This window comes from Manacus candei, unplaced genomic scaffold (genome assembly GCF_025592945.1).
Source record: "Manacus candei isolate 608988 ecotype Guabito, Panama unplaced genomic scaffold, ASM2559294v1 h1tg000015l, whole genome shotgun sequence".
Classification (NCBI taxonomy): domain Eukaryota; kingdom Metazoa; phylum Chordata; class Aves; order Passeriformes; family Pipridae; genus Manacus; species Manacus candei.
This window is the reverse complement of record NW_026138063.1, coordinates 8,574,168-8,599,375: the sequence shown is the minus strand read 5'-3', so window position 1 is coordinate 8,599,375 and position 25,208 is coordinate 8,574,168. Positions and strand designations below refer to the sequence as shown.

The 25,208-nt window shown below is 38.6% G+C and overlaps 3 protein-coding genes and 1 long non-coding RNA gene across 6 annotated transcripts in view; 3 read left to right on the top strand and 1 right to left on the bottom strand.

Moving 5' to 3' along the window:
* Positions 1-25,208, top strand: part of MCF2L2 (MCF.2 cell line derived transforming sequence-like 2) — a 218,431-nt gene that overhangs the window by 189,053 nt on the left and 4,170 nt on the right. The window lies entirely within an intron of this gene.
* Positions 342-20,216, top strand: MCCC1 (methylcrotonyl-CoA carboxylase subunit 1). Of its 2 annotated transcripts, XM_051781495.1 has the most exons (19): positions 342-443; positions 1,439-1,485; positions 2,506-2,645; positions 3,067-3,162; positions 3,315-3,436; positions 4,411-4,558; positions 5,355-5,476; positions 6,608-6,719; positions 7,015-7,096; positions 7,838-7,965; positions 8,629-8,812; positions 9,324-9,433; positions 10,707-10,923; positions 11,647-11,733; positions 12,307-12,356; positions 14,537-14,674; positions 15,979-16,086; positions 17,055-17,126; positions 18,616-20,216. In XM_051781495.1, the coding sequence occupies exons 1-19, from the start codon at positions 385-387 to the stop codon at positions 18,733-18,735; spliced, it is 2,142 nt and encodes a 713-aa protein (XP_051637455.1). In that variant the 5' UTR covers positions 342-384; the 3' UTR covers positions 18,736-20,216. The 2 variants fall into 2 exon arrangements, with proteins under 2 accessions (XP_051637455.1, XP_051637456.1); XM_051781496.1 differs by lacking the exons at positions 14,537-14,674; positions 15,979-16,086; positions 17,055-17,126; positions 18,616-20,216 and adding an exon at positions 12,716-12,828.
* Positions 13,061-25,208, bottom strand: part of LOC127468408 (uncharacterized) — a 14,357-nt gene continuing 2,209 nt past the window's right edge. Inside the window, exons 3-4 of one of the 2 annotated variants that reach the window (XR_007903557.1) lie at positions 19,951-20,027; positions 13,061-13,197 (exon numbers count right to left, since the gene is read on the bottom strand). This is a non-coding gene — a long non-coding RNA (uncharacterized LOC127468408). Of the gene's footprint in view, positions 13,198-19,950; positions 20,028-21,615; positions 23,302-25,208 lie in introns of those variants that run through there. The other variant, XR_007903556.1, reaches the window with a different exon arrangement.
* Positions 21,401-25,208, top strand: part of DCUN1D1 (defective in cullin neddylation 1 domain containing 1) — a 26,120-nt gene continuing 22,312 nt past the window's right edge. The window contains exon 1 of the mRNA XM_051781521.1: positions 21,401-21,617. The gene's annotated coding sequence lies outside the window, so the exon portion shown is untranslated. The remainder of the gene's footprint in view (positions 21,618-25,208) is intronic.

Below are 25,208 nucleotides of genomic sequence, written 5' to 3'. Positions count from 1 at the left end.
CGCTCGGATTCCCGTGCCCTTCCCAACAAGCCTCACGTTCACGTGTCGCTATTCCCATCACAACCCCGGATGTCATTCCCGACGGAGCGCGCTCAGCCCAGAGTCCGCGCACCCAGAAACTCGGCAGTCCTTGGGCGGCGCGCATCGCTTCGCATTTATAGGAAATTTATGTTGTCTGCTGTTTGAGCGCCCGCTTTCTCGGCGTCATCCAACCGCGCCATTTCCCCGCTGTCCCGGAGCGGGCACCGGGCGCGCTCGGGTCCCCTCCCCGTGACAAGCCCCGCTGCCCCTCAGGGCTCTCCCCGGTCCCCGCCCGCCGCGACCCGCCCCCGCCGCGCAGCCACTGCGGGCCGGGCAGGGCCGCACACACCCCCCGCCCACAACATGGCGCTGGCGGCGGCGGCCGAGCGGGGCCGCGGCGGCCTCGGGGCGCTGAGGCGGCTGTGAGTGCGGGCCGGGGCGGCTGTGCCGGGCAGGGCAGCGTCGGGCCAGGGGCAGGAGGGGCCGGCGGGAGCCGCCCACAGCGAGCCCCGAGCTAGGCTGCTCGGGGAGGAAGGGAAGGCGGCTCCGCTGGGCGTGTGGGGGGACAGCGGCGCCCCGGGCTGCGCTGTGGGGAGGAGGAGCGAAGAAGCGCCCCCGCGGTTGAAGGGATCGCAGTCGCAGCTGCCGCAGGTCCCGCGAAGCTGCCCCGGCCTCGGGGGTCTGTCCGCAGCCTGTGCTCACCTGCGACACCTGCGTGGTACAGGCGGGGGAAGTGAGAAGTTTGGGGAGTGCGCAAAAATCCTCTCTCGTTACTAAAACTGAGGTTTAGTTGTGTGGTGCCTTTTTGCTCCGACAGAGCTTCAGAATTGTCTGGACTTGATCCCAAATTCCAGAGTTGATTTATGTACTAATTAACTGCTTTCACAGTTTCATCCAGCTACCTCACCTTGGCTACCCCTTTTTGTTAGTATTAGTCGTTTGAGGTTTGGGTTTCTGAAAGTCTCCACAGCTTTTCTTTCTTGCTGCCTTCACATTCTTTCTCTTGCACTTTTTCTCCATAGAAAAATTGCCGTTTTAAGCGTTTCTATTTTGTGGTTGTCCACATCTTCTTTCCCAAGTACTTTGAGTTGGCCTCTCTGATAAATGCCAGATGTTGGCTGTTCTGTCCACTAAAAGACTTTTTTAAAGAAAAAAACCAAAAAACTTGAATATTTCTGTTTTAATGCTACTAAAAAAGTAAGGGGATAATTTTTATCGTATCTAAATGAAAGCACTTGAGGAGCCATCTGGTGAAGTTTGTACAACTTTCCTTGTTGTACCTGAATACGTAAACAGATGTATCAAAAGCTTCAGAGCTACTTCAGTGCTGTTGTTCTCTCACCTGAAAATAAAAGTAGTTCAGTTGTCACTTTTTCATATGCGTTTGTAACACTTCTGTGTGTTTATAATTGCACAGGCAATGGAACCAAGTACAAAGATTTGTGAAATGGGCCTCAACGATAGGTATGAAATTTAATTTCTTTGGCTACTAGGTTTAATTGCTGTTTAATGTGGATGGTTTTACAATTAGTTTTAGAACATTAGTTGCTGAAAAACGGTAGGATTTTTTAATAAATATTCACCTCTTCATAGTTCTTGAAAAAAGTAGCCTGCAGCTAACCTAGCAGAAATCATCTTTAATGTTTAAACAACATTTTGAATAATTTTAGCTGTCATATTTAGGTAAACTGAACTTAATGAAAACTATTTGGTTTTCTGATGTTTTCCTCTGCTGATACAAGTGTTGCAAAGTCTGTGAGAATTGTTTTTTAAGGCATAATGGTATTTAAACAAAATACAAAGGAGTAGAAGTATTTAGCAAGATGATTTAAACTCATTCTGGTGTCATGTTGACGAAAAAGATAGATTTTAGAATTCAGAAATCTATCTTCATTTTAATTAGTGAGTTTTAAGCTACTGAGTTCTGACTGTGAAGTGTCTGGCAGTGCTGACCTTACACTTTTATCAAGTTGTAGTTGCTGTTTTGAGACTTTGTAGGAGCTTGTAAGTCACTGCTTAGAAAACCCAAACAACAAAAAACTTGATACCTTGTTCTTTCTTTGTGACTGTGTATGAATGGGGAACGGTGCTCTTCAAGAAAATGTCAACTGCTTCTACTGAGGGGGACACAACACAGGTGTTGATTGTTTCTTAGTTAGTCCGGGGAATACACAGCAAAAATATAAGCATCAGCTTTTATGTTTAAGTGGTTTTTTAGTGTTAGAATATGTTTCTTGGATTCTAAAAAAGGAAGATCTTAAAAAAAGGCTTAAACATACTTCTGCATAAGGACTCTAAGGAAAAAAATCCAAAAGTAGCATGGAAATGCTTTAGGATGAAGTTTTGAGTGAAACAACTTCATTGTTGGAAGAAGTGCATAAACACTATAAATAATGAAAAAAGAAGTCATAATTTTAAAATTGCTGTGTTTCCAGGAATGTTTTTAAGGATCTGTTTCTTACTGTGGTTCATCCCTTTAAACAGGAGGCCACAGCATAGGGAAGATTCTCATCGCAAACCGAGGAGAAATCGCCTGCAGAGTGATGCGAACAGCGAAGAAAATGGGTGTGAAGTCTGTGGCAGTTTATAGTGAAGCAGACAGAAATTCCATGCACGTAGCAATGGTGAAGTATACTCATTGTGCTTGTGACTTATGTTCATTCACAACAGTATTTGCCATTGACAAGTTCCCTGTGAAAACAGATTTGGGTGCTGGTGCAGTTGAGTTTCACCTCTGTAGAGTTACTGCCAAGTTTTCCTTGAATTGATGAAAAGTTTGCCTGGTCTCTGTCTCAGCACTTGACAGCTATACAGGAAGGGATATTAAATTTTGGCTCTCTAACTCCAGAGCAGCAAGAGGTTAGAGAACGTACTCTGATTTTGGGAAGAAAGTCAGAATTTGTTTCACTCAGTTGAGCCTTTTCATGAGGAGAGGCAGTGATTTAAACTGCTGTGTGCCAGCAGTCTGATAAATAATATAATCATCTCAAAAAATTCAAATATGCTAATAAACAGTCTGTGTCCTATGTATTTCTTCTCAATCAGGCAGATGAAGCATATTGCATTGGTCCAGCACCCTCACAGCAGAGCTACTTGGCCATGGAGAAAATACTGCAGGTGGCCAAGGTCTCAGCAGCACAGGTGAGTAGATCAGGACCTACAGTTTTCTCATACTTTCATGTCTTTAGTTCTTTATTTTTACCCATCTTGAGTTTCCTTGACACTGCTGAAGTTTCTGAGTTTTCTAAGCTAAGCTGATACAAAAATAGGCTGGTAACGTTATTCTGTTTTAGGCTGTTCATCCAGGTTATGGTTTCCTCTCAGAAAACACAGAGTTTGCAGAGCTGTGCAAGCAACAGGGAATCATCTTCATAGGTCCACCTTCATCTGCTATCAGAGATATGGGTATTAAGAGGTATCTGTTTCTGATTTATGTGGTTATCCAATTTACAGCTTGGAAAAGCTAATTTTGTTAACAAACGACCAGTGTCATAATTGTTTTATTCTATCAATTTTCACTGTATATTATTTTTATGGCTTTCTTCAAAGGAATAAACTCCACGTCTATAGATACGCGATTCCCATAGACAGAGAGACAATCGACCTTGTTCAGTCATTAGGATTTCAGTAATTAAATAAGTAATGATTCTGCTTTTCCAGAGCTGGGGCATTCAGCAGTCAGATTGGATGTTTTATATGTTAGTCAAAAGAGCAGTGGAAAAGAAACACCACATTGTTGGGGTTATTGTGGCTCATGTAAAATGGGCCATGTAAGTTTAGTTCATCACTGAGGACCTTAGTTAGATCAAAGAAATACTTTTAGGGTATGAAGTATAAATCAAGAATGTGGAAATGAGGTTATTACTAACACATGAGCTGTATAATAGTAATTTGAGAGAATTAATTTTTTATCACTTTGTAATGCGAGAGTAAATTACCTCTGTAATTTAACGAGCTCTACATGTGTATTTGAAGTTAGAGTTGTTACGCTCAAGCGTTTGATGTGTGGTGGGAATCCAGCTGTATCATGAAAAGTGTTTTGCCTTTGTACAACTTCAGATGTAGTTTTGGCAGGATACAGTGTTGTATTTTGAAAATTTTAGGGTTTGGCCTCTACAATGTGGGTCAAAAGACAGGAAAGAACAGTAGAACTGAAACTTACTCCTGCTTTTATGTGGAGGGCTTGGAGAAAAAAAAAATCCCTGTTTGAAGCATGTGATTAATTACAGTCCAATCCTATGTAACCCACCTATGCAAGTAGTCCTGTTGAGGTCTACTGTGGAACTGCTTTCAAGGAGAGAGTTAGCATTGGGAACATACACAGGTTTGGAGCTTAAAGTAAGAAAAAAATATTATTATCATTCTAAATATTAAACTGTTCTGTCAAAGCACTTCCAAAGCTATAATGTCTGCTGCTGGCGTTCCTGTTGTTGAAGGTTATCACGGGGAAGATCAATCAGACGAGTGTCTAAAGGAACATGCCAAGAGAATAGGATACCCAGTCATGATTAAAGCTGTTCGTGGGGGTGGAGGAAAGGTAAGGAACTAATCTTCACATTCATCACATGCCATAAAGTGATCATGTCTCAGTATCTGCAACTGAATATTCTAAAAGAAATCTGAAAACAAAGAAACTGGAAAAGTACTTTTTGTTAAAATTCATTATTGATGTCCAGTCTAGCACTATGAAATCTCATTTCGTTTGTCCTGCAGTCAGGCAGAAGGTGAGTAGCTGGAATAAACTGGGAGAGTTTTGTTTGTTTCAATGGATCTCCAGCAATTCACATAAGCAGAAAAGTTGTCCTATGGATTTGTGTGAAATTAGATAACTTTAAATTGTTACTTTGTGATAACTTCTGTTACTTCTTTTGTTAACAGTTTTAAATGCTGTATAAGAAATACCATTTAAATATTTTTGTCTAGACGCTTTTTAATGTGTGGTGAACTCCCAGTCTAAATCTGATTTTACTCTGAAATGTCTATAAAATGACATGCAGAGAATTTTATTTTCAAAATAGCTACGTTTGTTTTGTAATAAACAAGTTTTTCTTTGCCAAACTTGGAAAATTCCTATTATATCTGAGAATAAAATTGAATTTTGTACTCACCCCTATCAATGAAATGATGTATCTATTTTTCACACTTTTTATGGCACTTTGAGTGGGATTTAGAAGGATTATATTACTGGAAGCTGATACACAATTTTAGTAAAGTTTAAGAAAGGAGGGAAAAGAGTTATTGTTAAGCTCATTTCTTGCTGTTTGTGTGCAACAACGATTTTCATTGTATACCCTATTTTCAGACATTTAGAAAGGCTTTTTTCTGTATTTTAGGGCATGAGAATTGCTCATTCAGAAAAGGAGTTTCTGGACCAACTGGAATCAGCAAGGAGAGAAGCGAAGAAGTCTTTCAATGATGATGCAATGCTGATTGAGAAATTTGTAGATAATCCAAGGTGAGAAACAGATATTTCAATATAAACACTATAATGTTTATTCTATGGTTGAACAAACATAACTGGTTTAGTAGTAGGATGAAAATTGGTCTTGTATGTTTTATTTGCACTATGGCAGTTGTTAATTTGGTCATTTTTTTTATAATGAATTTTTTGTAGTGACTTTGTTTTGAATGCTAGGAATTAAAATAAAATTGTTTGGGAGACATGGCAGTGCATGAGCTTTCTAAACTTGATTTACATCTAGGAAAAAAAATCACTTTATAATACTTCAGCTACAGACCTGAGTCAAGCTGTCGTGGTGTTTCTGCTGCCCTCAGGTGTCCTAAACGAGTTATTTAATCTTCCTTTATTTTGATGTTTAAAACAGAAGGGATAGTTTTTATTTCACGTCTGGCCTGTGAAACTGAGCTAATTTATTTTTTATAAAGAACTTCTTGCAGAGGTCTGTTTGATAATCTTGCACTTTACATCTGTTTTTCTTGAAGCATCACTATAAAGAAAGCATTTATTTTAAAGAAACCGAGGGCCTCCTTATGCTGTCAGATGGGCACGAGAAAAATCTCATTCCTGGGGAATTTCTTTTGCCAGTATCAGAGGGTTGTCACAATGGTGACATATTTTTGTTAGCTTTATACATAGAACAAAATTCTGCCACCTAATAGTTGTCCTCTGAAATGGTGTGTTGAAATAAACACTGTTATTGCTGAGCCAGGGCTGCTGCTGCCCCTTGTGCATTGCTACACAGTAAATGGTGGGGGAAATCATCCTTATCAAATAACAGTGAAGTGGTTTTACTTTTATAATAATAACTAATAAAGAGGAGGCAGCCATGGGATATGTACCTCGTTTATCCCACAACTTACAGGATTTCAATGCAGTAGTTGGCATTTAGAATCCTGTTTCATTTGGACATCGAGGAAGCTTAAAACAATTGAGATCTTGCATAATAGCAGCCTCACTTCTATGTTTTCAGCATTTATTTGAGGGCAGACACTTAAACCTTTGAGAAGTCCTACTGGAGCACACAAGTACAAGGCCATGTACAAGTTCAAAGTCTGTTTGAGTGAAATCCATCAGGGGACTGGGGTTTTTTTGAAATACACTGAAACATTTATGTTTATGGAACAGGCACGTTGAAGTCCAAGTATTTGGTGACCAGCATGGCAATGCAGTGTATTTGTTTGAAAGAGACTGCAGTGTGCAGAGGAGGCATCAGAAGATCATTGAAGAGGCACCAGGGGTGAGCAGAAAGTTCTTAACATTTTTTATGAACCGACATATTTTTAAAATAATTAATAATCCCCCATCAAGTTTATTTAGTTGATAGTACTTTATCTGTAATTCTTAGACCTGTTTTAATTTTGCTGCAGAAAATGTTCTTTAGGAACTTTCTTTAGGAAAAGGATTCTCAAGGAAAAATTATATAGGTGTGTTCACTGCAGTTGTTAAACACTGCAAAATATTCACATATACTAGGTTTATTATCACCAGAATTAACAATAATTTATAATTTTTTCTATTATTATTATTTACAGCCAGGAATTAATCCAGAGGTTCGGAAGAGACTTGGAGAAGCCGCTGTCAAAGCAGCCAAAGCAGTGAATTATGTGGGAGCAGGTAAGTCTGTGGAGGCTTTTAACTTAATGAGAGTTGGAGTCACAAGCAAATGGCATCTGGCTGTTTGAGTATGACACAACATGCCCCAAGTTTTTTGCAGTTCAAGCAAGTAATCATATAGTTAGTTCTGATGTAATTACAAATTTAAATTAGCATACCTGAGCTCAAGACCAGTGGCAGCTGAAGAAAAGGAAGAAAAAATTTCAGAGCAAATAATTCAATCAACTCGACTGTTGGAAACTGAGCATTATGAGTTAGTAACTTCAAAAAATAATTTCATTGTACAAAGAATAATCCTTTATATTCAAACACTAAAGCCTTTAAAAGAAAAACACAAATCAGTGTAAAGTCCACACCATTTCCCAGATGAAAAATAACCTCCCAGAATTGTGACTTTGTTTTCTCACTAATTTCTTTGGTTACTTATTTTTAAAAAATAATTACACAGTCTATAAATATTAACAGTACTTTAGAGAGTCCTGATGCACATTTTAAAGTGCTAATGAAATGCAGCTTTTATTGTAGAGGAGAATGCCTGCTAAACAGCACAGGCCACGTAAATGTAAAAGGAAACAACCCTTCTGTTTTCAGGCCTCAATTTTGTGACCCTTTTAGATAAATTGTATAGAATTTAATGAAATTCAGTCTATCTGATTTGGAAATAATAGTGTTTTCCTGACATAATTAAATTAAATGTCATAGATACTATTTGGTGAAGTGTCCTTCTGCTAAATACTTCAGGAACAGTGGAATTTATTATGGACTCCCAACATAATTTTTACTTCATGGAGATGAACACCAGACTGCAGGTAGAGCACCCAGTTACAGAGATGATCACTGGCACTGACTTGGTGGAATGGCAACTTAGGGTGAGTGTGAATTGTTTTTACATGTAGGGTTCCTCCTGAGTGGTGAATGGTGCTCTGTAATACTGCCTGTGAGAGAACAGATGGGTTTCCAGATCCTCATCTCCTGTTCAGCTAACAGGGTAGAGTTTCCTTTGCTCCAGAGGAACATCTCACATTGCTGTATTTGATGTGAGCATTGTGTAGATGCTCTGAATTTCAACCAAGTCTTCTCCCACTTGTGTAGAGAAAAAACCATTTTTTTTAAGTGTATTTAGAGACTTTACAGTTTGTGCTGGTAGTGCTGGCTGCCAGTAACCCATTTTATCATCTGCTTTTCGAGCAATTTTTGTCTAATAAAATCTTGTCTTAGTTGACCAGGTTGTAACTTAAATAATTTATTTTTTGACATAACCAGTGGAAAAACATTCGACTGTTTTTTTTTTCCATTATGTTTTAGCTGTCTGAAATATTAGGCAGTAAATTTACACAATAATAATTCAAAATCCTTTGACTGGTGGCTTCCACAAAAAAGGAAGGAGTGACTTCAGAATTAGCCTTTTATGACCTACCATTTTTTTCTCCTTGTGCTTTTTTTAATGTGCTTTCTAGTTGTTTGTGTTTAGAAGAAAGATTTTTAATATTTCATACATCAGCACTCCAGAATATTGATCCTGCTGTTTTCAGGTTGCAGCAGGAGAGAAGATTCCCCTAAAGCAGGAAGAGATCCTGCTCCAGGGCCATGCATTTGAAGCTAGAATATATGCTGAAGACCCTAATAATAACTTTATGCCAGGAGCTGGGCCGTTGTTGCACTTATCCACCCCTCCTGCAGATCGTTTCACCAGGATAGAGACTGGAGTCAGACAAGGTAAAACTGAAGGCTGTGATGTATAAGAAATAATTAACATCAAAATGTTTTCTTTGTAAGCATTTCCCTCTTTGGCCTAAATAAGTTAGTCTGACAGGGTGTTGCTATAAAGACAAATCCGTACAGAATTATTCTTCCTTGTAATTGTCCATGTATTTTTGGTCAATCACTGACTATTTTATTTACCTCTTTATTTACCTATATCCATAGTAAAGTCCATTGGATCATGCTGCCTATGTTCTCCTCACAATTTATCAATCCTCCATTCTGATTGCAGCAAAGAAAACTGGATTTGAGTAGTGTTATATCTACAAAGTCTGCACTGAAGTTGTCCTTGAAATTGAAATGCCAGGTCACAGCATCATGTCCTCAAAGAACTTCAATCTCAAGAGAAATGTGGCCATGAACTGTGTTCCCCTTTGATGCCATGTGGTGTCCAGTACCTTGCATTACCAACTTTCAGAAATACTTGGTTTAGTGTTACAGCATTTCTTTCACTCACATATTTCAGGTGATGAGGTTTCTGTTCATTATGACCCGATGATTGCAAAGCTGGTTGTTTGGGCTGAGGATCGGCAAGCGGCGCTGAGGAAGCTGAGGTACAGTTTGCACCAGTATAATGTAAGTAGAAAGAGCCCAGTATGATTTCAGATCTTGAGCTAACTTTGTGAACACCTGGAGCTATCAAAGTATGCATAAAATACTACAGTAAAACAAAAGTGATTTCTAAGAGGAAGCCTGCATTGCCACTACCGTTTCAAATTCATTATTTGTTTGCAGAAGTTGTATTTTTTTCCTAATTTGCAAACTGTTTTTATGGGCGGTGTGAGTAGAAATAAGTGTGAAGTCTAGTTTTACACAGAGATTTTTAAGGTTGTGATCTCTTCAGCTGGATGATGCACCTGAGACTTTGTAGAAGAGTAAGGCTAAACAACATTTTCAATTGTAGTGTGAGCTCTCTCAAAGGAGTGGAATTTGTGTTTGTGTTTGCCTCTAATTTCTGATATGTAAAAATAACTAAATTTGTAGACTATACATGTGGTAAAGAAATATGCTGTCAGTTCTTTTTAAGAAACATTCCATTTCCCCCCTATAAAAACTACAGGTATTGTATCTTTCCAAAAGCAGAATTCAGAAGGTTTGACTTGACATGAGACTGAATTAATTTACACTTTTAAACCAACAACATGAATGTGAGTCAAGTATTGAAAATATTGGGCCCCTTATTGTTTTAGCTACAAATGAAAATTACTTCAAGGGAAAGAGAGAAATTCTGGAAAAACCCAAGAGAATTATTTTTCTTAGCAGTTCTGTCAGTACATATTGACAGCATAACATAGTTACCAGTTTCACTAATTTCTCTAAAACAATTATGTTGTTTGCTTAGGTATTTTGCAGTACAGGAAATGGATAGTATCTAGTAAATTTATAAAAGTCCCTGTTCCCAGTTGTTACTATTAAAAGATCAAATATGGGATACTAACACTATTGTAACTCTTTTTTCATAAGAAGCACTTGTCAAGTTAGGAATGTTCTTTTAAATACTCAGAGCATGCATTTTCAAAACAGTAGAGTTTTTTCCTAAATTACTTCCCTTTACTGTTGCTGGGAAATCTTCCTCAACTTCACAGTGGTGTTGAGAAAACAGTGCTTTTGGCAAGGCAGCTCTTCAGATTTTTTATTTGGTTTGTTGTGTGTTTTTTTTTCTTTTTAGAGTCATTGGTTTAACTGGTAATAAAACAGACCAGCTGAATGAATTACATTTTATTGCTGAAGTTTGTTGCGATGGTGCTATCTGAAAAAAATACTCATTTCTTATCTATACATAAATTGAGCAGAAAGCTGCATGCTCATTCATAACTTCAGTTTGCTCTATGCTTCTGTTTCTTTACAGATTGTAGGATTAAGCACTAATATTGATTTCTTACTGAGCCTGTCAGGACACCCACAGTTTGAGGCTGGAAATGTGCACACTAATTTCATTCCTCAACACCACGATGAACTATTTCCGACCAAAAAGGCAACTCCACATGAAGTTATGTGTCAGGCAGCTCTTGGGCTTATACTGAAAGAAAAAATGCTAACAGATGCTTTTAGAGATCAGTCAGAGGGTAAGGATCATTCTTTTGCTTTATTTTGTGAGCTCATGTGCAATTAATTACTTTGCATGTTCTTTCTTTCACCTACTTTGTGCCTGCTCAGGGTTCTGCATTCTGACCTCTCTCAGCTATTTACAAAGACTCTAAATTTTGTGAAGGGGCAGATATGGAATGTATCCCCACTGTAAAGGACAGAGTACTTCCCACAGCACTCCAGACAGGCACTATCTGGAAGACCTTGAGATTCCTAGTCAGTGACACTGCACTCTTTGCTCTTGCCCAGCACAAACTGTGACCATCTGCCTGTGCTGCTCCTCCAGCTGGCCCAAGGTCTTCAGACGTAAAAGGGACTCTGCTCAGGGTGGGAGGGGCAGTGGGGTTTGATGGAACCTTCACCTAAGGGTTAATGGGGATCTGCTGTGGTGTAACTGAACTCCCACACATTCTTGTCCTGTTCAAGGATGTGTGCGTGGAGAGCAGCCAATGCCCCCTTCTTAGTGCTGCTGTCAGCATTGTGTTTTTTGTAGGTTACACAGCATCAGCTTATTCAGTGTTGAAGACTGAGGAATTGTCACTCTCAGTGACTACAGTGGTTCCCCAATCTTTTTTGTGCAATGTAAAACTATATGTATGATGGTAATAACAGTAGGACAGTGATTTAGTGGTGTAAGTTCTGAGTATTGTGTTTTGTTGAAGTAGAATGAAAGTAACATATCTGTGTATTTTGTGTTTTAGATAAATTCTCACCATTTGCATCCAGCACTGGTAGAAGAATAAATATATGTTATACTAGAAAACTGTCTCTGCTGGATGGGGAAAACAGTAAGTTAATAAGAAAGTGTGTGGAGGGAAGGGAGGCACTTGATGGATAAAATTATTTCAACTGATGCTTGAAAATTCAGACTAAGAAACAGCAAATAGAACCAGGATGAGTTCTGTGCAATTTAAGCTGAGAATTCACAGAATTTCATGCTTAATCCACACTGTTAGATCTTGAGGAGATGTAAACCAAATTCAAATGACACCATTGTTGTTCATCATTTAAATGAATAAGGTTGACATTTTAAAAAGTGCCATTGGCTTTTTTTTTTCACTTCATTTTGGTATGAAAGAGCTCAGAACTTTTTCCCATCACAAACTTGTTTTCTGTCCAGATAACACAATACAGATTTCAGAGCATAACTTCAGGTGCTCATCTTTGAAAAACATATTGTCTCAAATTCAGTATGAAAGCTGCAGTGTCTACAAAGCTAACCTGAAAATACTTGTTCTGTTCTTAGTGGTGTAGGTCTTGTTTTTATTAAGAAACATAAACTAAATATTGTGTATATGTCATCATTCTCTAGATACTGTAATTAATCTACTCACGTACACATAATTTGTTTTATTCAACAGTTGTGGATGTAGCTGTAAGTTACAATCAAGATGGGTCATACAAAATGCAGGTACAAGTCCATTTTTTCAGATATTTCATTAGATAAAAGAATCTGTCTCTTGTAGACTTATCTTAGTATTAACTGTTACTAAAATTGCTTGGTGATTACAGTTACAGGATTCTGTTTTTGGCTTACTTGCAGCCATTGCTGTAGACTGTTATTTTAGCCTGAAGTTATCTTTGGTAGATGATGGATTAGCATGGAAGAGCTACTAAAATACTTCTGAAAATAAGGCTAAGAAAAGTGTTCGTATTTTCAGTATTTAAAGATCTTATTCTTCATTTTCCTCTTCCTTAAATTTGTCTTCCTAAAAGTAAGTAAGTAAGTTAGATTTAAATCTGCATTCAAAAAGACATTTTTTTCCACAGGACTCCTGCTTTATTCTGTGCATGAGATGGATCTCCTGTGGGATAAATAAAAGCTTTCTAGAGCATTATCTGTAGGATAACATTTATTTTATTTTGAAGATGGAAATTGAGACATGATTACCAAATGGGACGAGGAATCTTCTGGTCAGATAATTGAATGATACCCCATAGAATTGTCTTCTTTGTGCTGTAGAGCTCCTGTAGGATACAGCTCGAGATGCTTTAAACATAGATAATTTTGTGTGTGCACATGTGATAGTCTCCAGTTGTGTGGCTTATGGGGGTTGTGTTTTGCTGAGTGTTAAATATCCTTCTTGTTATCACTTGTAGTCCAGTGTTTTTTCTCTCAGATTTGTCACCCAGAATGAAAGCATCTGGAGAATGCAGTCTGTCTGTAGTTCAGCTTCTTGTTCCCAATATTCAGAAAAGGGAAACTGGGAGAATAAGTATTTGTGGACTGCTCAGACTGTGTAGAGATGAGCCTACCAAAAAAATAATGAGAAAACTACTGTGCTTTCGAGGGTATAACAGCATCTTGGGTAATTTACACCCTTATTTCTATGGATACAAAGACTGAGATAACCCACATCCCTCCAGTAATACCCAGGTTATTTTGGGTGTGTTAGTTACATATGTGATGCTGCAGAGCTCTTACACTCGAGGTTTGTCTCATGTAAGTCACGTCAGCAAAAGTAAAGAGAGGCTGGAAGGGATGTGGGGGCCATTTCTGGAGGGAAGTGGAGCTGGGGAGAATGTAGACTCCTAGGGAAGAATCAGGAACAGGAGTTGAGGTAGAAATGGAGAGAAGCTGGAGATAAAGGATGGAGAAACATAATTGGGAGCTGATTATGAGGAGGACATTACCTCTGCAGTGTTACAAAACCTGTGCTGAGGCCAATCAGCTAGAGCAGGTTGCTGGGCCATGGATCTGGCAAGCACTCAGTGCTTCCAAGGGTGTTGCCCTAATTTGTGCCCCTGCTCAGGATACTCATCAAGCAAATGATTTTCCTCTGAGGGATAAGTATCAGATCAACAATATCTTTTCAATGCATGTTTTCAGTGGAAGAACAGTATGTGACTACCTAATAAAAACTGAGTTTTATTTCTACTCCTACCACCCTGAAAGACCAGCAAGTCTCTGACCCTTTGCTCGGTGATGGTGGACTTAGAAGCAAACATATCAGTTAAATGTAGTGCACTTATGTTTGTATTCTTGCAGTCTTTATATGCTGAGGTTGTGGCAGAGGTGCAGTTTCCACTGATGTGGATGAAGGGTTACTCACAAATAAATGACCTTTCCATCTGGTCTTTCTTGTGCAGTTTTAGTGTCTAATTGACACCGTTTCCATTACTGCTCTGCTCCTTTGTAGGTTTACTGAATATGTTGTAGTTCTTGTATTGTAAGCTTCCAAGGCAGAGGAAGTTACCTGTGTTTTGGAAAGCATTGTGGAATGTGATGTCAGCTGAGTAGTATGGATTTTCAGTTTGAAATCAAGATGCTACAACAAATCAAAAATATTGGATGTTCGTAGCATCACTAAACTGATAATTCTGGGGTTGTTTTTGTTCTTAAGAAATAGTATATCTTTGTTTAAGATAAAAATTGTCCTGGAGGAACAATTTTCTGAGCTGTTTGTATTGGATACAGAATACAGTCTCTTAACTGAAAAATAAAGGATACATAAGATTTAAAAATATTTTTGCTTTTAATTCCAAAATTGTCTATGAAGAATCACAGGTTATGAGTGCACAAATGCTGTCTTTTGGTTTATTGGTAATGAAGGGTTAACCTTTGTCCTTATAAAAGCATTGAACTTTCAGATTCAAGATAAAACATTCCTGATTTCTGGAGAGATGTTGAATGAAGGCGATTCACTTTACTTGAGGTCTTCAGTAAATGGAGCAGTGTGTAAGGCCAAATTGGTCATTTTGGACAACACCATTTATCTCTTCTTTCCGGTAAAGTTCCTTTCTTTATTATCACAAGTTTAAAATTTCAGAATTCTATCCATGAAAATGAGGAATATAAATTGCAAGAGAATGTGAATCATAATTTCAGTTTCTTACTTTGACCTGTAATGTTTTGATACTTGCTGGATTTATAGGTCTAATTAGAAGTTCACTGCTTATGGTCCATGAGTGAGAAAATTACTTTTAGAAAGATAAAATACAATGAGGTGAATTGCAAATGATGGCTTAGGAGGAGGGAACACAAAATATTAAAATTGTCAGGTATTTAAGTTTGTCATAGAACAGTAGCAGTTAGTTCAAACTGACAATTATTCGAAAATGCTTGTAACTGTTATTTTAATTTTTTTAAATTATATCACAAGAAATAAATTGATACTGGTCTGAGGAAAGATAACTTCAGGTAATATTAAAAGAATGGAATTATGAGCTACCATGGCATTATATCTTTGCATATATGCAAATGGCATTTGAAAGAATTTCCTAATTTCCATTATTAGGCTGGTAAATTTTTATATGCAGTTCAAAGATTGCAAGGCCCTAAAATAACTCAATAAAAATGTAATCAAAGTAAGTAAATTATTATGTGTTAGTTTCAGTAATTAACCTCTAGCCCTGAGCCCCTTAAGGCTTTCTGCAGAATGCAGTGAAAACTTTGCTGTTCCAGTGGTGAGGACTAAGGAACTCGTGCTGGAATGGCAAAGCTCAGTTCTCCTGTGACATCAGAGTGGAGTCAGGGGTGGGGGATTTAGAAGAAATCACAGGAGTTTTAGGGTATGGGTAGGGTGTGGGGGAGAATGAGTCTTTGGGGAACTCTGGGCACCAAGTGTGAGAGCACTTAAAGGATTTTGAATAACAGTGAGAATTTATTACTGAATTAGCACTGAATTCATGTTATTGTAAATTGTGAAGCTCTCATTGGCAAGGAAGATGCCAATGTCTCTCTTCTTTGTTGCAGCAACTGCCTGCCCCTTTTGCCTTTATACATTTTCTAAAACCTTCTGCACTGTTGCTGTGTGAATAGGGGAGGTACAAGATGGGTTTTGTACAAAAAGATCCATGTGGAGCTGCTTTTCCACAAGGAGTTCCTTCCTTGCTGACCCTTAGCAGCAGCAGCCTGACTTTTAAGGCCTCAGACATTGGCAAAGCTGCTGACAGTCCTCCTGCTGCCCTGACCCCAGGGCTCTGCCACCCTCAGAGCAAGGCTGGATCTGTTCATTCCTGAATGTCAGAACATGTATTGGTGGTGGGATTTTATGTTGTTAACTCACCTGTCCTGGATTTTCTCCCTGCAGGAAGGCAGTGCTCAGATTGGCCTCCCTGTGCCCAAGTACTTGTCTGCAGTGAGCTCAGGGGGAGAGCAAAGTGGTGCTGTAGCACCCATGACAGGCACAGTGGAAAAGGTAATTATAAAAACATGGGTGGGAAGTGAATTCTCCAGTATATATCCAAGTTCACTTCCAGAAATGGTGCATCTGTACTGCCAGGAAAAAATCAGAGGCTGAAATGCCAGTGCTGTGTGACTTCTAATTGGAAAAAGCCTTGTTTACTCTTGAGTTTTCAGCAGCCACCCAAGAGTTTTTAAGGCTTCCAGTCTTCTTTCTCTAGAGCTCTGGAAGTTCTGAATATTTAACTAATGCTACTGCTTAACTAATTTTTTCTTCATCTTAATTACTTTTTAAGTTGAAGGTCCCTGAAGAGACTGTTTGATTCATTTCATCTAAGAAAAGACTGAGTTAAGAGATGCACTTGCAAAAAAGGAAATACTCAGAATTGCCTTTTTGTTAAGCTGAGTGTTTCTTTCTTTTTCTTTAGCTCAGCAAGTCTTGTGTATTTCTCTGTACAGTGACAAAGTTTCCACAGAAGAGATTTCCTGAGAGTTTAGTGGTTAAGGGATTCTGGTATGAATGAAAAAGCATGAACCCTTTCAGAGAGTCAAGTACCTTGAACATGGATCTCCTACACACTCTAAATCAGTTATAGCTGAATAACAAGGTGGCTCTGCCATCTTCTTTCTGGGTGTTGTTTTTTAAAGGACTTTAGGGACTGGCTCCAGGAGGAGGTCCTGCACTTTCTCAGAATAGAAGTGCTTAAGCCAGAAAGGGTCAAATATACATCATCTCTTCTAGTGTTCCATCTTTGATAGGTAATGTCTTCCTGCTTGTCCTGGCAGCTGGCACTGAACCTCTCTCTGTAGCTCCAACTTCCCTTGAGTGTCATCTAGAGAACTCTCATAATAATAAAAATAATATGAGGCTGTTTTGCAAAACCACAATCACTCTGTGGATTGTGCTAGTCAAGATCCAGCTGATGATTGTTAATGGCATAGACAATAATAATTTTTTTTTCCCCAATTTTCTCTTGAATTTAGGTGTTTGTGAAGGCAGGGGATAAGGTTCAGACTGGAGATCCTCTAATGGTTATGATAGCTATGAAAATGGAGGTAAGTGACATTTAAAGGTTTTAATTACTGAGAAAATAAAAATCTGGTCAGAATTTTATAATTTTCGGTTGCATTACTGACGTATGATGTAGCTTGCAGATGTCAATATCACTTCATCTGCTATGAAAGGAGTGTTGTGTCTGTCTAGATTTTAGAGGATTATATTTGCTGTGATTTTGCTAACAAATGATGATTATATAATCCATGGTATTCTGCAGCTGTTTGAGCATGCATTTGGTGAGCTGTATCAGGCCTTCCCTCCTTTCCTTTGACTTCTCTAGCAGAAGACTGTCTAGGTGGATCTCTTGCTCACTGATTTGATCCAAACATATGGAATATCTGCAGTTACTTCAGACAGAAATTTAGCTAATGGAGACTTTGTAAATATGTACAGGGTTCTTTGTGTATAATCTTTATTATTTACATAAAGTTTTACCAAGAGTACACTCAAGATTTTGTGTAATTGTCCACATGGCATTCAGTGGACCACCACTTTGGCCATTTTATCTTGTCACAGTGTTTGACTGAATTACAGTTTTTTTAGCCTTAACTGATTTGACTTGACTATTAGTTTAAAATAAACCTCAGTTTGTGGTAGCAGAACTAACGTTGCTAGTTGAGAACATCTGCCTTTCCCTTTTCGTGTCCTTTTTTAAATTATACTAAAATTACATGAAATAAACCAACTGTGCACCAAAAAAAACCCCTAGACCCCAAATCCTTTGCAGTTGGATACTAAATGTGTTTCTGTCTCTCCAGCTGATACCTCAGACTGACATTATCTGAGGTGCTATTGAAATATAAATTGTAAAATTTAAAAAGCAAATTATTATTTACATGAGTCTTGGCTTAGATGTGAGGATTTACTATCTGGTATTAAATGTTTTGATCCTAGACTAGCCCTATGTAGAAAAATACCAAGAAACAAAGCTACAATGGAAAACTAACTTGGTACAATAACAAGCAAACCAGTTTGGGGTTGGTATGTAAACATGCTGTTTTACTGTCATTAGTAGCTGTATTTGTATTTCATCTGGATTTTGCCAAATATCTGCTCAGTAAAGACCCCTCCTGGCCAGAAAACAAAAATATCTTTAGTAAATCTGCAGATTCCTCTTAAGGGAACAAATCTGCTGTATGATTAACATTTTGGATTAAAACTGTATTATTTCTGCTTGGTATTTATTACAATAACAAAAACTGTTAGTGAAGTAAAATAACATTCAGCTGTTCATACTTCATAATATAACATTATATAGCATTTTTTGTCCCCAGTATACTTATCAAATATTCATGAGAAAACTTGAAAATGGACTAGTATAATGTTTTAAAAGAAGGTTTTAAATAAATAAATAAGTGTGTCAGAGGAAGGAATTCAATGTTTTTCAGTTCTGATTGCACCAAAGAGTAATATTAGCATTTGCTGGAGAGAGAGAGAAGGAAAAAAACCAGGTTCTCTGCTGGTTCACTCTTGCTCTGTTTTTTGCAGCACACCATACGGGCTCCAAAGGCAGGAGTGATAAAAAAGGTTAATTTCCAGGAAGGTGCTCAGGCCAACAGACACGCTCCACTGGTGGAATTCGTGGATGAAGAAGCTGAGTCAAAATAAAATTCAAGGAAGGTCCATTTCATTTTTTCTACTTTGGTGATTTTCTCCCAGGAGAAGACTTCTTTATATTTTCAGCAAACTGTTTTGTATGAGAGACTGGGGAATTGGTTTCCTCTGCACTTCCTGCATAGGTTGACTGTAAATTATGCTGACTTCAGTGGAATTTGGGTATCACTATCCTGTAATTGTATTTATAACCTGTGGACCTGTGTGATTGTTGTTCAGTGGTTACATTTGCCTGTGGAAAGGCACTGGGGTGGAAAAAGATGTGGAACTCTCAAAGGATGGGAGAGGTTAGTAAGGACTGAAAGGGACAGGCAGGTTGGGTTCTTCTGCTTCTTCATTCACAGCTGCCTTTTTCCCTGAGATTTGAGAAGACTGATTTGAAGGAAATCTGAAGGAAGACAATTGTTTTATGAATTCATTTTCTGGCAAAAATCCCTGATTGTGGCTTATGTTTTTGCCTTAATAGGGAATTCAGGATTGTTCCTTAGCCCTGAATCCCTCTTGGTCATTTCTATTACATCTTTTTTTCCAATTTACCTCAATGAGTAGTGAAAATTTGCATTTCAAAAATTAATTTACCTCAAAACATCTGATACAATGCATTTTTCAAATACATTTGCTACACTTATCGAAGTTGGAACATAAGTTGGTTTCTAAAAATATCATTTGAACTTTAAATATGAAGTAGTAACATAGAAAGATAAGCTTATTTATTACTTGGAAAGTGTGCCAAAATAAATTACTGACTTCAAAATCCTCATTACTGTTCCCGTATTGTTCATGTTCTTCTATGTTACTTATTGGCTGGAATGAAGTACATCAAAGTCTTTGTAATAACATGAAATATTACTATGAATAATAGATTTTTTTTTTATCTGCAGGGTTTCAGAAGGGAAAATTGTTAGGTTTTTTGATATGCAAAGAAAATACTTGGACTAAGCATACTGATCATTTGCTATAGATTTATTTTAACTTATTTAAAAGCCCCTCAGAGAAACAGGAAAAGGGAAAGAAAAATATGTTTTAATTGTTGCAAACTTTGGATATATTTTTACCTTTCAGTCAATGTGATGTTCTGGTTGTCATGTGAAGTTTTGCTATGCTAATTTAATTCAATAATATGGTCTATACTGCAGAAAGGAACGCATCAGATGCTGCAGTGATCCCAAACTTGTAGTCAGATCTGTGCAAATGGATCCTCACACTTACCTGAAATCTCATTTCTGAATCAATATACAGCATCATGGGGAGTTCTCTGATCTGCTTCTATAATTGTGCAGCCTTGCCTGCAATGCAGAAAACCATAAAAAAGAATTGGCTCTGGATGGACTGTATATTAAAAGCATACTGTAATACTTTTCAATGTTCCTTGTAATCCTGTGGCCACCTAACAAAAAATTCCAGTGATCATTTTGTAGAGTATTGCCACAGTGATTTTTATTTACTGCCAAATAAAAATTAAGCTTAACTTTGAATGTTTGTTTTTGTTTTTCTCCGTTTTGTTCCTTCCTTGGTTGTTTCTGTCCATGCATTACTTTAGAGGGTTTTAAGCAGCTGTTTCTGTAGCATCATCTGATGATGACCAGAGTCTGCAGATCACATTTGGGAAGCAGAAATCCAGACAGTTGTGATGGGGCTTTACTGCAGGTAAGGTTAGTGGCTTGTTTTATCTAGAAATTGGATCTACCTATAGAGCCTGTGCAGCCTGGCATTTATTTTTTGCTCACTACATGACAGGGCTGTGTTTCTACACTGAATCTGTACCAAAACACTGAAGCTCACAGCATGAGGTTCTCTGCCCACTGAGGCTGCACAGCTTGTGCACACAGCCAGTGAAACAAGAACATGTTCCCTGGAAGCTGACAAAATGTCCTCCCTTAGGAACAAAGGGAGACAAATAATGTTACCAGTTTTCATTTTCCCTCACTTCTGAAAATTAGCTGTTAAGTTTTTATCTCTCTAGGTTTCTACTGAGATTGATTTTTCAAATAATGATGGTTGTGTTTATTTCAGTATAAAAGCTCTTGCAGAAATCACTGTCATAGTTTGCACACTTTAAATGTTTTATTGCAATGTGATTTAATTGAATTTAGAGATGCTCAAAGAATTACTAAAGTCAGGTTTTTCCTCTAACACAGAATTTACAAAATATTTAGAAATCCTTGGTTTATCACAAATAAATTTTTGTGTTATAAATGTGCATTGCTAAGAAGCACATGATAGAAATAGCTGTAACTAAACTGTTGTCTCTAGAACACTTAGTGGTAGATTAAGAAAGAAAAAAAAAGTTATTGTTTAATATCAGTATTTTAGCATTCGAGCTAAAAGGATCATCTCTGCCTGTAATTTGTTATCAATATACCTTTTCAAATGGTGCTGCAGTTAGGAAAAAACAGTCATGGGTGTTCCACTAACAGTGAATCTGAACTGATTCTAGTTGTAATGATTTTCTCTTGCTGCCATGGGAGAGAGGGGGCCGGGTCACAGAACACGTAGTTCAGCCCCAGTTGATAGTCCCCAGGGAAGAACAAGGGTGTTGGTGTTCACACTTGGCCTTCTGTGAGACAGAATCAGAGAGTAACACGCTCCGTGAGCCTCCTGGTCAGCCTGTGGGATCAGGTGTGGATCATCCTGCCCAGCAGTGTGAGTGTTACCAGACCAAAATGAGAGCCTTTAGTAAACCTCAGTTATCCCCTGTGGGATCTCCGTCTCTCTTGCACTCTCCAGTGGCTGCCAATTACTGTGGCTTATACCCAGGGAAGATCTGTGGTCTGGAGCCTGAATCCATGCTGGATCAGTGATTAGGACACAGGGAGTGGAAAGCAGGAGGGCAGGACTGTGTTCTTATTTCAGCCACTGATTCATGGTGGCTTCAGGTAAGTCACTTGGTAGATACTTACTTTTGTTTCCTCTTATTTGATGAGGTTGATGGCAACCAAAACACTGCAAAATTTGTGAACAAAGTGATTTATAAATAATTTTCAATGCTTGTTGGTAAAGTTGTAATTCCAGTTGTAGGCAATTTCTACTTGTAGGTTGTTTTTTAAACTTTTATACAGCAAATATCAATACCAAAGTTATAAGGCTTCCAGTGTGTATTGTATCCCTTGTTTTAATGGTTGTACTAGGTATTTACTAGAAAATCTTTGCTTCTGTCTTCATGCTGAGTGAAAAACGAATATTGGAGTGTTTTTTGGCAGGACCTTTAAAATTTAGTCAATGGTAGGGAAAAACATCAGTTGATCTGGGAATACAACTCTTTTACTAAAACAAGCTGTACTATTTCAAAGGACATATCAACCAGTGCACTAACACAGGTATATTAGTTTCTGTTGATAATCCTTTTCAGTCAGATCAGGAGTTATTTGTCTGTGTTCTGTTTGTGAAACGCTGCACAGTGCTGTGTAGAATGTGTTTACTGTTTAATGTTATCTTAAAACCAGTTTATTTTAACATGGATTCATTGTATAATCAACACATTATCTGGTTGAATACTCCGTATTTTTTATTATAGGAGCAATAACTAAGTAAAACATGTCTGGAGTCCTGCTGGGTTTTAAAATTGTGATAGCAGGATTTTAGCTTTAATCTGTGTCCTGGTTTCAGCTGGGAGTTAACCTTCTTCCTGGTTGCTGGTACAGTGCTGTGTTTTGGATTCAGTGTGAGAATAATGTTGGTAACAAACTGCTGTTGTTGCTGAGTAGTGCTTAGTCTAAGGCAAGGACTTCTCAGTTTCCCATGCTCTGCCAGTGAGCAGGTGTACGAGGAGCTGGGAGGGAGCACAGCCAGGACAGCTGACCCAAACTAGCCAAAGGGATATTCCATGCCACAGAACACCGTGCCCAGTGTATAACTGGGAGAAGTTGTCCAGGAGCCACCAGTTGCTGCTTGGGGATGGGCTGGGCATCAGTCAGTGGGGACTGAACACCTGTATTGAGCATCACTTGTCTGTCTTGAGTTTTATTTCTTGTGCTCTTTTTGTTGTCTTGCTTTTCATTAGAGTTGTTGTATTATTTATTCAATTTTATTTCAATTATTAAACTGCTCTTTTTCCCATTCTCCTCCCCATCCCAGCGGGAGGTGGTGGGTGGTGAACAAGCAGCTGCATGGTACAGAGGGGACCTTGTTGCTGGCTGGAGTTAAACTATGACAGTCCTTTTTGGCACCCAGTGTGGGGCACAAAGGGTGGAGATAACGACACATCTGACCAGAGCGTGTAAAACACATATATTACAAGCATTCATTATATTAATTTAATAGTCATTGGACACAATGTTGATTTGTTTGTTCTCAAGAGGTGTTGCTCTTGTTCTCAGGTTTGCGTCAAGCAGTGCCTCACTTGGTGTGTGTGTTCCCTTTGTGCTGTTTATCACCTCTGGGGGCTGGGCTAAGGTTGATTCTGTTGTACTTTGTAACACTGGCTTATGATGTGATAAAATTGCTAATTGTGAAACAGAGAAAAACAATCACAAATGGAGGTTCTTCCAGGAAAGTTGCTGCTCCAGTGTCCAGTGGGCAGTTCCAAGACAGAGAGGAAGGGCTAATCTTACTCCTCTGATCCTATGGAAAGAAAGTCATCTTACTACCCTTACTTTTTATGTCTGCATTACTCCTGCAGTCTGCCTACCTCCCATACATGCAACTTAAAGTACTGTTTCATATATTAATACCAAAATATGTGCTCTGAATCGGGATGGCTTATTTTTATTAAGTAGAACATCTAAAGATGGCACATACAGAAAATCCCTAGGACAGGGAAATAAGTGTGTCTCAGTCTCCTCAATTCTTGGAATCACCTGTAATTCTTTGTAGTGAGAAGGGAAAGCTGCTTACAGTTCAAAGGTGTAGGTTTTAATCTTGAAGCTGTGATGGCACTGTCTGGATTACAGCTTGGGAAATTTCAGACCATTCTGGCTGCAAAGATCATACCTTGTTTTACAGAAGTTCTTAACTAAAAAATGTCTATATCTCATAAAAATCAACTAGCTATGTCTTACTGCCCTTCATTTCTTAATCCATATTACTTGAAATGCCTAGATTTTAGTACATGTATCTCAGTACTAATGAGTTAAAAAACAAAACCCAGAAGTCCTGCATTCTGTTGTCTTTTAGGTATCCTGGAAAGTTTCAATTTATTCAGGCCTGCCAGGGTATGGTTGAGTACATGAGAAATGTTCAGACTTTCTTAGGCTCACTGACCTGACTTTCCTTCCTTTGTCACATTAATCTGTCCTGCTTCCTCCCAGAGACACTGTCATGTGGGACATGGCTCCTAATAGTGCCTTGGACTGGGTGTAGTAACTTGTTAACCTCTTGTGTAATGCAGGAAGGATGAAAAACTTAACAGAGGGTCAACACCCTTCCTTGCAACCTATTAATGATCTTCTGATATTGGTGGTGTCACTTTGCAGCTTAAATTGCTCAGACACCTACAGGAGGACTCACACTGTTTACTTCTTCTGTGCTTCTTTCAGAGCAGAAAAAAACCCATTATGGGCTGATACAAACATTCCATCTGTACCAGCTGAACAGCACAACCGAGCAGACCATTGGGTCTGTACCTGTGGATGCCAAGGAACTTCATGCCTTTAGAGTGGCACTGAATCTCCTTGTGCAGGACAGTTCATGAGACTTTGTCCTCTTGGTTAAACATGTGGTCAATTTGCAAGCAAAGGGCCACAGTCATAACCACTTTATGACTGTTCCATCAGTGTAAGATGAATTTGTGGTTTCACTTTCTAGTGCATAAAGTAGCTGACAAAAAGATGTGGGGGCTAGAAAGACATTTCCAGGCCAAGCTGTCCCAGGTTATTGTTACACTTCATAAAGCTTTGAGCCTCTTCCTCAGAAAGTGCTCTAAGTGGAAGTTCTCAGCAAGGAGATTACACTAAATAGATTCTACATTGACTGAACATGAGACTTGCTCGTCTGTCTGCTCGAGAGCTCAAGTCAGGGTAAAGCAGCTCAGTGTTATATTCAGAGTTATGCATTTGACACACTTGGATTTAAAAAAGATCACTGCCTGGTTCTCCCAGGGTTCACATGAGATGATAAAACATCATTGGCTCACACAGCAAAACAAGGCAAGCGTGTCAGCCTTAAAATAAATTAAACAAGTCATCATGTTACTGTGATCACAGTGATTATGCTGCCTGCAGATTGCACAATGACTATTTCCTTCTACTCTGTATCACTGGGTGCACGTGTCATGTTTACAAGCAGCAGAGCTGTGTATCCCTGCTCTGACCTGGGGTTCATCCTGCAGGGAGCTGTGCAAAGGGAACCCGGAACAAGCCCCATTCAGACACCTTACTCTGAATGTGAACAAATACACCTTTTGGCAGCCTCGTGGTGCCTCTTGCTTTGCAAAGCATCTGGTTTTGCTCAGAAATGCTGAGGGTGAGGTTCAGACAGCATACACATCACAGAAATGCAGATCTCCATCTACAGAGATACAGCCAGCCCGT